The 18,072-nt window shown below is 49.9% G+C and overlaps 1 protein-coding gene across 1 annotated transcript in view; it reads right to left on the reverse strand.

The window, feature by feature from the left end:
- Positions 1–18,072, reverse strand: part of PRKCE (protein kinase C epsilon) — a 471,868-nt gene that overhangs the window by 26,131 nt on the left and 427,665 nt on the right. Inside the window, exons 12-13 of the mRNA XM_045827647.1 lie at positions 5,706–5,844; positions 1,125–1,313 (exon numbers count right to left, since the gene is read on the reverse strand). Of these exons, the coding sequence (XP_045683603.1) occupies positions 1,125–1,313; positions 5,706–5,844 (328 nt within the window). The remainder of the gene's footprint in view (positions 1–1,124; positions 1,314–5,705; positions 5,845–18,072) is intronic.

An 18,072-nucleotide genomic window follows, 5' to 3' on the forward strand; every position in this document is an offset into this window, starting at 1 on the left:
CAGAAAGGGGAATTGATGAGGCAGGGAGGAAAACACTGAGGTGAGGGATAAAGGAAGGAAAAAGCCCCAAGTATAGCAAAAAGTAACACGTTCTGATGTGGCATTTTCCAAAATGTGGTGTGTGTCCGCCCCAGACACCTACAAAATCACTTTAGTTCTTTTTAACATTTTCATATGACGAATTATGTAAATTACTTATGGCAAATGCTACTGATTTTCCATTTATAATAGCAACATACAATTTCTTTGTAAAATATGTATAACTAGGTAAATATGGGGCGTGGACTGGAAGAACTAGGAAAGTAAGTCATGCTGGAGAGAGTACAGGGATTTGGCCAACTTTGGGAACCGAACTTCGGGGTGTTCTGGCCAGCACTGAAGTCACGGTCCCTGGGCTGTCACCACGGTCCTGCCTCAGCCCAGCTAGGTGGCCCTTCCCAGGCAAACTGGTCCACAGCCTTCCCAGGGCTACAGGTGACCACTTATTTGCCTCAGCACAAGTGTCTTCCGTTGCAGAGACAGCTGCCGTGGGCAAGTGTTAAGTACTTTCGCATGTGAGGGATTTTCTGAGGGGGTGGGGACAGTCTCTCTATGACATGTCTGAATCCAGAACAGCCGCAGGGATCCCGGGCGGACACTTCTTCTGATCAGCTCTTCAGCCCCAGCAATGCTGTGGTGGACACAGGGGCAGTGGCCTCCCTCCTCTTCCCCATCACAGGCTCCAGAGGAAGACAGGCCACGGGGGCAGGTCTGGATGCAGGGTCCAGCCCCAGGGCCGAAGAGCAGGGGGATCCCAGCGCAGTTTGGGTTGGTTTTGCTTCCTCCAGAGCACTCACCGGGACTCGCCCATGTGCACACAGCTCCCTGCCAGGAAGCACGACTACACTGTCCTCTTCCCACCAGAAGAGCAGTTCGTCCAAGGCCCCACTCTCTCGGCGGCCGCCCCCTGAACATGGCCCAGGCTCCCAGTGCTTACTGCCCTCTACTCCTTCCCTTCAGTGGTGAGCAGAGGTGGGACAGGGAGAGGCAGACAGAGGAAGGGAGAAAGAGGGAGGAGGCGGGTGGGGAGGAGAGAGATGGACAGATGAGAAGAGGGAGATGGTGGGTGCAGGGTGACGACTCACAGCTTTCAGGATGCTGACGGCCTCCTTGCTGAGCCAGACGGGGTAGAGCACGTCATCGTGGAGGATGGACTCGAACAGGTCGTCCTCGTTGTCCGCCTCAAAGGGTGGCTGCCCAGCCATCATCTCGTACATCAGCACCCCCAGGGCCCACCAGTCCACCGAGGGGCCGTACTCCAACTCCTGCAGGATCTGTTCGGGAGACGGGCAACGTCAGAGCCCAGCAGGGACTCCCGCCCACGCCCACACCTGTGCCACAAGCGCCCATGGGCACAGCTGCGCCTTCACCTCCAGCTTGCTCCTCCAGAGCGGAGCCCCGTGTCACATAAAGTCAGGTTCTCCGTCGGTGACCTCAGTGAACACTGAGTTTGGGAGACACTGTGGCACTGTGCTGGGGACCAGCTATCAACTCTCCAAAGTCAATCTCCAGTCTGAACTCCAGGGGGGACAACTGGCTGTTTCTTCGTTTAAACACCAGATGAAGTTCCTGACCTGTGTTTATTTATGGCCAAGTTAAAAAAAATGCTTCTTTTTTTTATATTAAAATCGGGGTCAGAGGAGCAAGATGCAGAGTAAAAGCGACACAAGCAAGCCACAAGTGACCGCATGCAGGAGATGCAGGCCTCCTGTCCCACACCCAGTCCAAGGCACGGCTCTCTGGGCGATGGGGTGAGCAGGATCTCCGTCTTCTTTAAATGACGACAGTATGCGCTTACCTGCGTGCTATGCTCTCGGAAAAGAAACTACAGTCCATAAGCCTCCCCACTCTTTCCTGTTCTAATCAAAAAGGACCGCTACTCTCTGGCATATTCCAAGGGAAGACTCATCGCCGGTGTTTCTCAGGATCTCTGTACCACTTGCTAACGGATCCCTCATGTATCTGCCTCCATAAAGCCTCAGGCAGGAGCCCCAAACGGCAAGGCCATGTCTAATCACTGTAGCTTGCAGGACACCTCAGACAGGTAACTTCTCAGATAAACTGTTCCAGAACAAGTCTCTAGCTCAGTTCTCAGATCTCAAGACAGCCAGGGAAGAGGAGGCTGAAGCCCAGTCCGTGAGCTCTCGGGGTCTACTCCACACCGCCTCCTGGGGATTACAGGCCGCTTGGGATTAAATACAAAGACTTGGATACAAGGATTTTGAAAATAGTAAAAACATGTTCCAGAAATATTTTGAATTTACAATGAAAAGAAATATAAGCAAATATAGCCAACTCTAAATTATTTGGGGCTAGGAGTGTGTTTGGTGCGGATCTCTGGTCTCTTAGCCCAGGTGTGAGTACGTGGTCTCTGTCAGAGGTCAGAGTCACAGGCTCCGCTGTCCTGAGGGGCCAGTAGTGTTACTCTATTCCAAAACCCAAGCCAGTGCCTCCCTCAGCCTTGAAAGATCCAGTGCCCCAACCTGCCTTACTACAGAACAGAAAGAACCACCACTGTCTGTTCTCCAAGGTTATGATTACCACCCATCTCCTTGGAAATCTTTGTCGGACCTCCCCAGTCTTTCTCCTATCCTAAGACCTTTACCTGGCCCTAAAACCCGCAGCACCTCCCCAAGTACTACCATGATTTTAGTTATATTTTTCATGGTCAACTGACCCTCCAGGGAGTTTGTGACTGAGCATGTGGTAGGGGCTCTGCATTCTTTTGAGCCCCCACTGTGACCAGCCCAGTTCCAGCCCCCGGGCAACTGGCTGTCACACATGCCTGCTGTGTGTGCCTTACTGGGGTGGGACTTCTTTCACTTCTTGGCTCAGGGGACTCTAAGCGCTGAGGTGGCCACACTCCGGCCTCCAGGAGGTGGCACAGCTGAGTTCTATGCCTCGGCAGGGTGACGGGAGGGAGTCTCCAGGTGCCCGTGTATGCTCACACAGGATGGTGCTGTAGGAACCACAAAGTGGCCCTGGCACCTTCCCCCTAGCCTCTTCCAGGGCCTTCCCATTTGGATGGCATCTTCTGTAAAATTGGTTTTAGGCTTGGCCCTAATTATCTGCTTTCTAATCTGCTTGTCTGCAATGGAGCTGGTGAGAAGGGCAAGGCTTTGCACGCCATGGGAGGGCACCCAGCGCAGCAGCCAACCCCTGGTGTGGGTCAGAGCTGGGGTGGAAGGGAAGGGCAGGTACTGGGTCTGGCGGCCATTCCTGAGGCATGGAGGGTGGGGGTGGAGAAAGAAGAGGGTGTGGTGGGGTTGGCCAGGGGCATGTGGTGGGAAGAGAAGCCCTGGGGCAGAGCTAGCACCTCAGGAGGAGGTTTCAGGTTTAGCCTGCCGCCTTACAATTCTTCCTCCTGAATAGAAGCTTACGCTTTCTGAAGCTATTCAAGCTCCATGCTTTAATCTCATTAGATTCTCAAAACAGCTTGGTGAGGTGGGTAGGGCAGGCAGAAACTGTGAAAGGTAAAGACCCGAGGATGAAAACCATGTGATCAAGGTCACATGTGGGCATTAGTGGTCAAGTCTGTCCTAGGATCTCAACACTCAGGTCTATGCATTTGCCACCTGACTGCACAACCAGCAACGACAGTAATGATGGAGCAGCCGTTCGTTACCCAGTGCCTGCAGTGGGCCAGGTGCTGTGCTAAAGGCTTTAGAGTCACACTTGCATTTAATCTTCTGGTATACCTTTATCAGCTGTAACTTGCCTACAGAAAGACCACGGATTATTAGCCACTTCACACCCAGATGTGAGTCTGCATAGTGGCCGCAAGTGTGGAAAGGGAAGGAAGAGTGTCTCGGCCTCCTCGACAGAGATCAGAGTTGGTCACTGTGAGTCTTGCCGGGGGATGGCTTTTCAAGAACATTGTGTGGGCATTTTGTTCATCAGGAAGTGGACGTGTGTCTTGGGCTGGCTCCTGAACTACTGCACTGGGCTGGCAACCTTTGCCTCTGGCATCAGCTCAGAGGGACTGGAACCAGCATTCTGATGCTAAAGGATGAATGAGGAAGATGCTGAAAAGCAGGACCCAGTGGCCTTTACTGTCTTTGTGAAGGTTAAATTCCTAGTCTTCCTGCTAGGGGAACACATTAGTAGAGATTGGCTGAAACCTCTTCAGATCTCTTAGAAAGCAGATGTGCTGACGAGAATTTACCTATTGTTTGATCTTTGCTTCTCTGACCCTCCCCAGGCCTCTCCATGTCTCATGTGGCCTGTGGAAGTCTCTCAGTTGTCCTCCCTCGCACTGTGCCCTCTGATCCACACTGCTGCTGCCCATCTTCTTCCTGGGACTGGTATGAGTATGGCCCTTCTATACTGGGAGGCCCTTCGTGGGTCCTCAGATCCTATAGGATAAAGGCCAGCTTCTTTGGTCCTTTATTCTAAGCTCGTTCATTCCTACTAAGAAATCCTCTGTTCTAGCTCCTTTGTTTTTCTTTCTTAAAAAAAGGCCAAGAATGTTGTCATCCCTTCATCTCTGCTCCTGTTGGAGGGTCCCAGGTTCTCATTCGTTTATTCATTCAACAATCCATGATGAAGAGCCGGATTTGTGTGCTGAATCCAGGAAGTACCCAGATTAGAAACAGCTCCTGCCCTAAAGGAATCAGAGCCCAGGGATGCTGAACCTCCGCCCCTGCCCTACCCCCACTCAGTCCTCTCTATTGTTCTCAGGAATGTTCCCTGCCCCCACCACCAAAGGAAATCCTGCTAATTTTTTACAACTCAATTCATTCACCAGGTGCTTCAAGAAGCCTTCCCCAATCCTTGAGGATACCATCCTGTATTTTGTACCTATTTATTCTACTTAATTAGTTGTTTACTTACCTGTCACTCCCTCTAGACCAAACGTTCTTTTAAGAGAGAGACCAGTGTCTTAGTCAGTTCTGTGCCCCCACACTGGTCTGTGCCTAGCAGGTGCTCAAACAATGCCCACTGGGAGGAAATGAAATCCGAGTGTGTTAACACACACCCATCCACCATGGGCAATGCTTAATGGGGACTGGTACTTCCTCCCCACCTTCCACGGGTCACAACACTCAAGACCATTTTTATAAAGGACATATGACAGGCTATGTCTTAAATCAAAATCATATCACACTAGGTATCTCTCAGTTGGGCGAGCTGGAACTAGAAAAACTCGAGGCAAACACACACTTTATGATGAAAAAAGCATCTAAGTAACTTTCACAAAAGGCAACCCATGGGTGCGGCTCCAAACGAACACCTCTGATCTCCATTTATAACGAGGCAATTTATCTCCTCCTCCTCCTGGACCCGGTGCGCCCCCTCTGTGGAACTGTCACCACACTAGAAATGGCCAGTTACTCCTGGTTTTACTGTAGGCAAATTATAGCCTTTATCAATGGTGCTCCTCTACTCGGGTTAGACGTGAAAACAATGGTACATGTCAACACATTTCTCTCGATCCCAGTTTCACGGATAGTTCTGGACTGGAATAGAAGAAATATTTAGAAGGACCTGCCCAGATTTGGGGAATTGCCTGTTACTTTCAGCTCCCCTATTAGCTTCCCCATCACCACCACTTCCTTGTGCAGCCTTTCTTCCCTGGAACCCTCCTGGTTCCCAGGCCCTTCCCCCAGTACCACCAGGCTCAGCCGCGGCAGCAGCAGGAGGTGGCCCTGTACACACAGTCTTACCTCGGGAGCGATGTAGTCGGGAGTCCCACAGAAGGTGGTCGTTGTCACCCCGTTCAGAATCCCTTCCTTGCACATCCCGAAGTCGGCCAGCTTGCAGTGCCCTTCTGCATCCAGAAGGATGTTGTCCAGTTTCAAATCCCTGCAAGATAGCCCAGGACCACGTGGTTAATGCTTCACTCCTCCCAACACAGTCTTCTCGAGCTGGAGAGAAGTGCACATCTCAGGGAAATCTGCTACAGAAAGCAAAGTCTTGAGGAGACTTGACCTGTCAGCAACCAACTTCAGTCTGGGTCTCTTGCCCATGACTGGCCAACCCCCAAAGCTGCCTCCATTCATCCCAACATGAGGGAGGAGCTTCTGTACCCCCAGGACTGCTACAGCATAATAGATCAAAGTTAGTAGCTAGTCATTGAAGCTACCACATGTGCTGAAACTCATAGAATTTAGGCCCCGGCCTTCATGAGTTAACCATGCAGACCACCCAGAGGAATAAGGCTGACACATGTTAACATTCACGAGTCAGATACAAGCCACGTAAGAATCAGATGCCACTTTACACAGCACCTACTCGAGCTGTTGGGTTTCAGGAGGAGGCCACTGACGGCTGGTATGGGCAGGAGGGCTCCCAGGAGACAGCTACTCTCCAGAGAAGCTTGGGTAGATGGTAAGGTTTGGAAAAAGAAAAGTTGAGCCCTGACTGGTGTAGCTCAGATGGTTAGGCATTGTCCTGCAAAGTGAAAGGTCGCTGGTTCAATTCCTGGTCAGGGCACCTGCCTGGGTCGCAGGTTCTGCCCTTGGTTGGGGTGCCGAGGAGAGGCAACTGATTGATGTTTCTCTCTTACATCAGTGTGTCTCTTCCTGTCTTCCCCTCTAAAAATAAGTAAAATCTCTTTAAAAAAAAAGCTCAGTGTTCTATTGAAAGTGGAAATCTGATCCTACTACCTACTTAAATGCCCTTAAAAAAAGGTGGGAGGGAGGGGAGAGTCAACACAGTAGATGCAAAAGGTAGTGAAGAAACCAGAGAACTGCATCCCAGTGAATGGTGACGCAAGACAGGCATGTTGAGACCAACCGTGACGAGCCTCCAGTGCCAGGAAGAGGGGTCTGGCAGACACACTGAGGGTGATGGGACCCCTACTGCAGTGGACCAAGTATTGTGAGACCAATCTTGTAGAAGCAGAGAGGCTGGGTGGGGGGAGGGCCTGCGACAGGACAGGAGACACACAGGTTGTGATAACCAGGACCTCTAGCGCCCGGGAGGTTTGGTGCATGAGTAGCAGCTGGATCAACCAGGGCAGCTCCCCTGTGGTCTGCGTTACAGTTTGGGGGTTCTGTGTAAGATCTTGTATAAAACCTGGGGTTCTGGACAAGAATTCCCAACCAACCAAGTCTGCAAACCCCAGACCTGTCCCACAGAAAGACTTAGATTCTTGAATGCAGCCCCTCTATACAGTCTGGGTGGGGGTGGGGTGGGGGTTTTGCAAAGAAGGTCGACTGTCCTGCACATAGAGCAAGAGAGATTCTCTTCCAAGCCTGCTGGCGTCTGGACTTGAACTCCTTCTCTGAGGAATCCAGGCCTGAGTGCAAAGGTGGGACAGGAAGCATTTGGGGACTGCCTGCCTTGCACCCGTGGCCCCATTTTCCACTTACAGCTGGGACTTCTTGAGAAAAGAGCACATAAAACATGCTGCTCTAAGCAAATGCTCACAGACAGCAGAAAGAACAGTGAGACCAACCAGTGCTAGTCACTGTGACTGGGGTCCCTGACCCCCCAGTGGGGCCACTGTGTGTGGTCAGGGCTCAGTGTTGGCTGGGGGTGGAGAGCAGTGAGATGAATACCAGCTCGGCTTCAGCATAGGAGGTCTGGGTTTTAATCACTGCTGTGGGCTGGTCCTGGTGAGGTCACCTTGCTGCTGTTACCTTATCAGTCAAGTTGGACCAGATACATTCCTGCTCCTAGGCGTGTGTGCGTGTATGTGCGCATGTGAAAGGCAGCAGGTCTTGTATACTGTTATACCTACTTCCTTCATGAGGAAACTGAGCTAGGGGGAACTGGGTGTCCTGTCTGCCCACTGGCAACTGCTGGAGTCCCTGAGAGGTGGACCTATGGGTCTAGGGAGTTACGGCCCCTCTACACTCTCTAATCTAGAGTTGCCCTTCCAAGACCCAAGTGCAAGCATAATGATCCCATGGCAACACTCACTGTAATAGTAACAATAACACCACCAACATGTGGAAAGCCCGGAGGCCTACAAAACACATTCGTGCTCTGAACAATACGAGGGCTAGGCAGAGCACCCTCAGCTACTGCTGCGGCAGAAATAAGTCAATAGAAACCGGAAGAAGGTAAGTGATTTCTGTAAGGTTACAGGGTGTTGGTGGAATTAGGACCCCAGCTCAGGTTCCCAGCTCCAGAAGTTGGTATTCTTACTTCTTTATAAAGGTCCCCAAGTGCCACTGTTCAGAGTACTCTCTTTTTTAAAAATATATATTTTAAATATTTATTTACTGCTAAAGAAAGGGGAAAGGAGGGAGAAAGAAAGGGAGAGAAACATCAATGTGTAGTTGCCTTTCGTGTGCCTCCCCATGCGCCTCCCCACCGGGGACCTAGCCCGTAACCCAGGAATGTGCCCTCACTAGGAATCGAACCAGCCACCCTTTGGTTTGCAGGTTGGCACTCAATCCACTGAGCCATACCAGCTAGGGCTCAGAGCACTCTCTTTTAAAGCCTTTGTTATGTCATAGAAAGGACTAGTTCTAACTGGTATGAATGGAATACATTCATAAGTTCCACACCAGCCTGAACCTTGCCCTTGTTCTGAAAATTGAGACTCAGCATTTCCGGCCGATCAGGCTTAGCCTTTCCTTCACCTCAGGGATCCTATTCACAGCAAGGGGTGGTGGAAAGTCTTATTTCTCCTCAGCTCCTGCTCTTTCCCTGACTTGGGCCAGATGCATAAGATCCCCTTGCTTCCTGCTCCCTCCTCCCTGGGGGAAGAAGCTGCCCTAGCTGAAGGCCCAGGGTGGCCTGGGAGGAGTGTACTCGGCAAGCAGCTGCCCCTGAATGGATCTGCCTAGGGCCAGCTATGGTGTGTAGGTTCTTGACTTAGTGCAGGAGGGATTTCACAACATGAGTCCAGGTGACTATGAGGATACACTTCTTAAAGATGAGGACAGTGAAACGTAGAAGGGCTTAGCTTAGCACAGGAGAGCCTGGGCTGGGCTGCCTTAGCTCACTGGGAGTCAGAGAAAAGGGGCCTTGAGGGACAGGGGTTCAGGGGACCAGCCTGGGCCAAGCTACCAGCTGCCCAGAGTTAAGGAGATGTGTACCTGTGGAGAAAGAAGTGGGGGAGAAGAGGAGGGAAGGAATGGCACAAGCTGCTCCCTGCAGGGAAAGCATGCACTGGGCCCTCTGTCTTGAGACTTCTTTCTCTCTCTTGCAGGTGGGAGTCTTAGGGGAGGTCTCAGGGGAGGGTCTCATAGAATATTCATCCGTCCTCCAGGTGTGCCCTTTCAGGGTCACGGTCTCCACTGACTGGTCAGTGGCAGGGCAGTGTCTTTAGTCATTGCAGTGGGTCCTGGTGTCATCTACCTGGTTCTGCTGCTTTTCTGGGCCTGGAGCTGAAACACAGCTAGGGCCTAAATGTTGTCTCCAGGGAGGAGAGGCCAGGGGAGAAGAGATTACCCAGGGGGTGAGGTCCTTGTTTTCTGTTTTGCCCCCTTTCAGGCACTGGGGGCCTTCTCCCTGGTGACTATCTGCACTGGGCTGTAAATTGCTAAGCCACTGTGCTCAGCTCACTCGGTTTCCCTATTCTGCTAGCCAAAGACCTTTCCCAGCTTCCCACTACCCTATCTCAGTTACTTCCCACTGTCCTGCCACTGATGCCTGAAATCCTGCCATGAGTCACTCCCTCCGAGTCCCCTTGCTGTATGTATTTCCCGAAAACTCCAACTCCCCACACAAAACCCAGCTCCCAGACAGTGACTTCTGTTCCTTTCCTTTGTGGTAGGAAGACTAGTGAAGATTGAAAGACCCCTGGGGCCAGAAAGGCCTTTCCTAGAACATGATTCCTCTGGGGGTCTTCAGTCTCAATAAAAAGAAACATATTGATACCACCGGACAACCTCTGCCTGGTCCTGAGCTCTCGGTGAGCTCCTGAGTGGGATGTCGGTGGATGGGAGAGCTCAGGGAAGCCCAGGGCCATGCTTGCTCAGACAGAGGAAACAAGAGGGAAAAACGCCTTTCCCCACCTGGGGCTAGGGGTGCGGGCTGCTGAAAGAAGGGGGCATCCCTGCAATTCTGCCTGATTTCCAGCTGGTTGGGGGCTATGGTCTCCTCCTGGTTCCTCCCCGTCTCCTTCCCAGCACAGCCGCCCCAAGACCCCAGACTTTCTACTTCCTGTTCCTGCCCTGTGCTTCTCCCACCTGTTGGCTTTAAGTGCTGCCTCTTCACTAGGGGCCTCTAACTCCCCCTGGGAAGGGGATCAGGGACAAACGTCTCCCAGCCTTGCCTGCTCTAAGGCCCAGCTCGCAGAGCAGCAGCGTGAGGCATTTTGTCTCCTTCCTGAGAGTTCCCATGGTGCTCGGCGCTCAGGGTTCGGAGTGGCCCAGGACAGAGCAGGTACTTGTCAAACTCGTTGACTGACAGCTTTGCAAAGAAGGGCTTCTGCTTAGCTATAATCCCTGCTACTCAGTTCTGAAATGCAAGGTCAGGGCACTTTTGAGGCCTGGGGAAATTCCTAAGGAGTGGGGTCATTTTTTTAATAGTGAGGGGGAAAAAGGCAGCCAAATCCCTTTCCTTATGTATGAGCCAATGTGACTAGACTTTGCTTCTTAAGTTTCCCTATTAATAGTTTCATGTAATTTTTCAATAGGTAGTACATGCATATATTTATAAAATCCAAAGTATAAAAGGGCATACAGCAATACTCTCTCTGCTGCATCTGTTCCTCACATACCCCTTTCTCCCCTGAAAGCAACTGTTTTTATGTAACCTTTGTGCATCCTCTTGCTCACACTTTGTATATAAATGACACAATGTGAATATACCGTATTTTTCGAACCAGAAGATGCACCTAGGTTTTAAAGGAGGAAAATTGGAAAAAAAATTTTGAAGCAAAAGATGTAGTAAAATATTTAGTAACATAAATAACATATTTCACCAATGTAAATGTAAACAGAACTCAACAGCGGCATTAACAACCATTGTTCCTTCCAAATTGGGTGGGAGAGGTGCATCTTATAATCCGGAAAATAAGGTATACAGGTGTATCTTGGAGATATTGCAGGTTCGGGTCCAGATCACCACTATGAAGTAAGTCACAATTTTTTTTTTGTTTCCCAGGAAATATAATAATTATATTTACACCACCCCATAGTCTATGAAGTGTGCAATAGCATTATGACTTTAAAAATGTACATACCTTGATTAAACATACTTCATTGCTAAAAAATGCTAACTATTGCCTGAACTTTCAGCGAGTTGTAATCTTTTTGCTGATGGAGGGTCTTGCCCAAGTCACATCAAAGATCGTTGATCATAGATCAGGATAACAAGTATAATAAGAAAGTCTGGAATATTATGAGGATTACCAAAATGTGTCCACAGAGACACGAAGTGAGGAAATACTGTTGGAAAAGTGGCTTGCTCGAGGCAGGGCTGCCACTAACCCTCGATCTGTAAAAAGACAATGTCTACGACGTGCAGTAAGATGAGGTACACCAGCATTCACGTGCCTCTTTTAACCAGATGGAGCTCACTATGTTCACTTGTTTGTGTCTTAGCTTTTCCACCTGAGTTTTAATAGAGATCTTTCTGTGTCGGTGCAGAAGGAGCCTCCTAATTCTTTTTATGGCTGTACATACTGCACCATGTTCACTGGGGGACACTCAGGATGCTTCCCATGCTGTGCTACGCAGACAGGGCTGCAGGGAATGAGCTCGTGCTTATATATGAAGGTCATTGCACACACTCCCTAGAAAAGAAACTGCTGAATCTGATAGTCCAAGAATGTGGATTTCAATGGACATTGTCAAACTACCTTCTTAGAAGCTGAACAACCTACACTTCCATCGGCAGTATAGTATCTTGGTATTTGCTTAAGTTTCTCTATAAGTTTGAGCATTTTTCATCTATTTGAAAGTGATCTATATTTTTTTCCTGTGAACTGTTTGTTGCCCATTTTCCTTTCGTGGTGTTTGTTTTTTATTGATTTTCTGAAGCTATTTCTATATTAGGGATGAACTTGGTGTAGGTTAAAAATTATATTTGTCCTAGTTTCCTGTTTTGACATTTATTTTTAACATTGCTTACAGTGATTCTGCCACACTGGTATTTATTTTTATGTAACTGAGTTGATGTTTTGTTTTTATGGTCTTTGGATTTTACATCTTAATTTAAAAGGGCATATCCATTTCAAAGTTATAAAAGCATACTCCCAAGGTTTCTCCTAGGACTTTGATGCTTTTATTTTATAAACTTGTCTTTGATGTACTTGGAATTTGTGCTGATACAAGGTGTGAAGTATGGATCCAACTGTGTGAGCTGTCCCAGTTCCATATGCTGAAGAGTTCACAGCTTTTCCTCACTGACTGAAACACCACCTTTGTCAAATACTGGTGCTAGATCCCCACATGTGTTTGCACTTGTTTTTATACTCTTCCTTCTGTAATATTGATCTTTAGCACACTTTTAAACTTAACATAGGTTTATAATACATTTTAAAATTTAAAAAAATTTTTGTTAAGACTTTACTTATTTACTTTTAGACAGAGGGGAAGGGAGAGAGAAGGAAGGGAAAGAAACATCAGTCTGTGGTTGCTCCTCATGCTCCCCCAACCAGGGACCTGGCCCACAACCCAGGCCTGTGCCCTGACTGGGAGCTGAACCAGCGACCCTTTTGTTTGCAGGCCGGCATTCAGTCCACTGAGCCACAGCAGCCAGGGCAGTTTTATAATATGTTTTAATATCCAGGAAGGCTGGCCCCCTTATTATTCTTCTTTTTCAAAATTACAGGCTATTCTTGCTTGTTTATCTTTCCATGTGAACTTTAGAATCATCTGTCTAGTTTAAAAAAAATCCTGGTGATTTTATTGGGAAGGATCATGTTTAGGGTTATAAATTAACTCAGGGAGAATTGATATTTTTATGAGGTTGAGTCTTCCTATCCAATAATACTGTTCGTCTATTTGCACAAGTCCTGTCTGTGTCCTTTAGGAAGATTTTAAAGTTCTCTCGTATAGATCTTATACACATCTTATCACATTTTATGGCAGACTGCTGGCCGTCCCAACATCCATTCTCATTTTCTTCCTTAGTAAGAGAACTTTTTTAAAGCCATGCATATAGCGATGGAGCTATAAGCTAGAATTCAAAGCCTTCTTCAGAGCTGGCTGTGGTTATGTGTCTAAGTTTGAGCCAATCAGATGTGTGAAAGTCTCCTTAAAAAGAATTCTTCTTTCCTCCCTCTGCCCTGTTGCCTGGATGAGGATGTGATGCCTGTGGTCCTGGCGTGTGGTGGGCGACGGCGACTCTACGATAAGCCTTGAGCAGTGATCAAGGGCTCCAGGACGGTCTGGCCCACATCACAGAGCCGGACAGGGACCTGGGAGCCACGGCCTGGCTATCAGGAAAGTCACGAAGTTGCCTGACTGGTGAGAGACAGACTCCACGTGACCGTCCGTGACCACCTTTCAGATCAAATATAAAATCCATGAGGTGGAAATCTGTCTCTGCTGATTGGACCCAAATTCCTGTGGGCTGGGAAAGGAAGGCTTCCTGGTGAGAAGGGGAACCCAGAGACTGAGAGGTCGCAGTCGCTGATACAGAAGAACTGACTCAGGGGCCCCGCGGTACACCCATGGTGCCTTTGGGGCAGGAGCCCAGACCTTTTCCAGAAACTCAAAGGACAGCCAGAGGGGAGATTCCCCAAACAATGTACCTTTTTTTTAAAAAAAGCAATTCTATAAAACCTGAAGGGGGGAAAGACCTAGCAGTTAATTTTATGAAGGAAAGAGAAAAGCTTGTCTTCTAAGAGCCACTGTGCTCCTGTATTGGGGCGGGAAAGGGAGCGGGGCCTGCGAGCAAAAGCAAGGAGCCCCGGAGTGAGTTTTCCGTGCGGTGGGGAAGAGTGGCCTCCTCCCGAGAGAGTGGTGGTGGGTCAGATGATACTTGCCCTTTTAACAAAAGTTTAGTGTCAGTGGGATAACAATCCATTGTTGATATCTCTAGAGTCACGGGTAATTTTGGCTTCTAAGAACGGCCTTCCCTCACAGCTGTCTATGCATCTAATTTGGTGTCTGGCTCACATACAAGCCGTTGTCGGAGCCGACATGTGTGATCTGAAATGCTCGGTGGCTCCCCCAACCCCCCGCTTCCTGGTGTTCAGATGGGAAGTGAAGGGATTCGGAGGCAGAATCATAAGGAGCAGAACTGTAAGTAGCAGAACCTGCTGCTTACTAGCTGGAGGAGGCTGGGCTGGTCCAAACCATCTTTGAGACTCGGTTTCCTACCTAGAAAGTGGGGATAACCTTGTCGTGACTGAACGATACAGCAGAGGTGAGGCTCCAGCACAGTGCCCGATACATGGTAGTTACCTCGGAAGTCCTGCCCTCTCCAGCAAGCAACAGTCATTTTTCTTAAAACACACACCCCTCATGAAGGAAAGTCACTAGATACCTAACGACTGTTTAATTTTTAAAAAATACTTACTACCTTCTATTGTGTGTAAGCCACCGAGTTAGACACTGTGGGGTGAACAACAGAAAACACAGGCAATGGTAACATATGGAAGAAAGTGATAAATGATGCTTAAGTGGCAGAGAGAGGGTGAGAAGGGGAGAGAGAAGGAGGGGTGAAAGAGAAGGAGGGGGTGGGGAGGGAGAGGGGGAGAGAAGGAGGGGGGTGGAGAGAGAGAGAGAGAGAGAGAGAGAGAGAGAGAGAGAGAGAGAGAGAGAGAGGGAGGGAATTTCAGTTTAGCCCAGTGAGAACATCAGGAATCCCTTTCCTCTGGGCCTGGGGAAGGATGGATGCTGCAGGGTACACCAAGGGCCCCAGGGAGAAGGACCAGCAGGGGAGGCAGGGAGTGGGGCTAGGGCTGCGCAGGTGTTACTGGTCAGGGTTGTCGGGACAGCCTCCAGATCCCAGCCAGCTTCTCCGACCTGGGATGGCTGTGCTGTGAGCGGGGCCTTTCTGCAGGGCCACAGGGGCTGCTGTGGTCAGCGGCGTTCATCTGTCCCTGGGCTCTGGGGTTTGCCAAGCACTGCCGCTCACCTTATCTCCCTTAGTGCCCGCAACAGTCCCGGGCAGGGGGCATCGTCACCCTTGCTTTACAGATAAAGAACTTGGGGGGCACGCAACTCACGGAGCTGAACTGGGACCTGAACTTCGCAAGTTGGGTAGAACCCAACTTGTTTTCTTAACACGGCACCTCAGTGGTCTCATCTAAGAATTTATCCGTTCCCATTTATAAAATTTAGTTTTCCCAATGTGATGGCAGGGTCCCCAAGAATAAGCACCAGAAAACCCTTTCCTGTAAACCGCATAGCATGTAGCAAGGGGTTGGCACACGTGACAGCCTTCACGCACAAGAAAAAAACTGAAAAGATTTTTTGCTTGGCCTGAACACTTGCCCTGAAGGAAGAGCCCCACAAGGCCCGGTCTCTTCGCCCAGGCCCCGCTCTCAAAGCTCTCGCTCCCTCGCACACTGGACCCCTCTGCAAGGCTAATCCCACGGCGCTCGGGCATGAGTGCCACATGAACAGCAGCAAATTCTTTCATTTACTTACAGATAAAAGATTAGAAATAGGACTTCGCAGATGCCAAGTATTTGGAGCACCAGGGCACAGGCCCTGGGGAAGTTATGAAGAAACTCTGCTTGTTTTTGGACAAACAGTGGAGACTCGAGAGCGACCGCAGTGCATCACGTGGGGACACAGGCTCTCCTGGCAGACGCTGCCCAGCACCTTTGTAAATCCAACGACAAATTCAGGAAGGAGACAATTCCCCCTTCAACACAGTCAGACTCCCCCCAACACTGTGGCGAATGTCGGCATCCTCCACTAGGCTTTCTCTGCACGGCCCCTCCTTCCTCTCCCAGGAACGCCACATCACGCAAGTCCCACCCAGCCCACGCAGGATGGCAGGCGAGAAACCTAGGAACAGGCAGCGCACGCCCCTCTATCAAACAGAAAAGCCCAAGTTGCTTCAGAGCCAAGGTAACTGACTTCAAAATTCTCCATTGCAGGGCTGACGCCTGAGAGCCAGCAGTGGTATCTCACTGTGGGCCAGTCTGTAGGGCAATCCTGCTCCAAGCCTTTCAGTAGAAGGAGCTCAATCATTTAGGGGAAAAATAACTTTTTTCCCCCAAGAGCTTCTGTATGTCAGGCTCAGTTTTCAGTCTCTTACATGGTTTATCTCATTTAATCTCACAAATAGCCTATGAGTCTGGTAGCACGATCATTATCCCCCTACAGGGTGAGGAGGAAGGATACGTGGGGGTTATCTACCTGGCCCAGGATGCACAGGTGTTGAGTGACGGAGTCAGTTCTGCCTCACGTCAGCTCCCATGCTAGTAACCGCTTTGCCTGGGTGCTTGAGGAGGGAAAAAAGTCTGTATTCACACTCCTGCCCTTGTGGGGGATTGAGAACACAGCTGATGCTGTTGGGGTGATGGCTCTGACTCCCAGCAACAGGGTTACAAGATGTAACTGATAAGCTAGATGACGCTGTTTTGAGCAAACCGATGACCCCTTGTCTGAAGAGAGCACACTTTCAGCTACTGCAGTGGCAGCTGGAAACCCGAGGTGTGAAGCAGCATCCTCATTCCCAGCCAACACAAATAGCCTGGGACCGCACCTGCGCATTAACACTTGGAATCGAGGCAGAATACCTTATCTGATTGCAAGGCGGTCCAATTACTTATTTTACCCACAGCAATTAAAGCAAATTCTTCGCCTTCATACTTGAGAATAATATCCTGACCTCCGCCGATGGGAAATGGGCCTTGACTTGTGTCCCCACCAAGTGGGGTGGGCTGCCCTGCCCATCATCCCACTACGCCCAGGGCCCCCATTCCTCTCCAGGCTATCTATCAACTTGCTCCTTGAAATGGCTATTTTGGGGTTCAGTGTTTGGACTGGGGCTAAGGACAGCGTGGCCTCACGCAAACCACTTCTCTGAGTTTTGCTGTCCTCAAATATGAGATACGGCGGCTGGATGAGTTAGACCCCATGGACGCTTCTCGTCCACAATCCTGGGAAGCAAAGGCAGCTGGAGTCCATGAAACTTGAAGGTGAAATCCTGGCTGTTGCACACCAAATGCTTCCCCTCCCACTTTGCATCAAACCGTAGACTAGCAGGCGTTTTAGATGAAGTGTAAATCAGATGAAGCTCTCCTTCTGCTTGCACTCTTTAATGACGCCCCATGGACACGCTTCCCAGTACAGTGGGAACCGCCTCTGTGGACTCCACCAGCCTGGTCTTTCACTCTCATACCTCACCACACCCCCCTCACAATCCACACCTGGGGCCCGAGAGACTGGGTGGGGGGCGTTCCCAGGTGGGTAAGGCTGTCTCCTGCCTCAGTGCTCCAGCATGGGCCCCACTGTTTCTGCCTTCCACCAGGGAATGGTGAGGGCAGGGCCCAGAATCCCCCCCTTGCCTGATGCGTCCTAGCTTCTCAATACTGGTTGGTTAGAGGGATGAAGGACTGGCTGACTGAGGAGAGAGGGGATTTGAGCATCATGGCCCCGTGCAGCCAGATGACTTGAACAAACATTGTCAGATAACACATGGAACTATTAAAACAAAGGCCCAAACCATCACAGGCAGTCGAACCTGATGTTCTCTTGAATCTTCTAATCCCATTTCCCAATACACCCAGGAAGAACCCCTTTGCTAACTTCCAGGAGCCTCCATGGCGGTCAGAGTAGAACTCAGGTGCCTCATTCCAGGTCTGGGGCTGGTCCTCCTTCCCCCGTCATTTGGTGCCACTATCCCCCTCCGTTCAGCCACAGGCATCTCGGACAGTTCAAGCTCACCAAATACTGTCCTGCCTTGAGACTTTTGCCATATTCCTGTTCTCTCTCCCTGGAGAACAGACTCCTCAGTGTTCAGGTCTCTGTCTCCAGACCCTTTCCTCAAAGGAGCCTCTCCTGCCCAGCCCGTCCCGCCACTGCCCGCCCCGGCCCCTTACTTTAATCTCCGTCACATTTAGAGTAGTGATCACAATTCGTAATTACTTTGCTTTTTCCTTGAGTTTTCTTCAGTGAGCTTCATGAGAACCGGGACTGCGACTTCAAGTTCACAGCTTGGTCCCCAGAGCCCTGCAAAGTGCCTGACACTCAACATTCATTGAAGGTCTGGATA

This window comes from Phyllostomus hastatus, unplaced genomic scaffold (assembly GCF_019186645.2).
Source record: "Phyllostomus hastatus isolate PE091 unplaced genomic scaffold, TTU_PhHast_1.1 phas_scaffold_78, whole genome shotgun sequence".
NCBI lineage: Eukaryota > Metazoa > Chordata > Mammalia > Chiroptera > Phyllostomidae > Phyllostomus > Phyllostomus hastatus.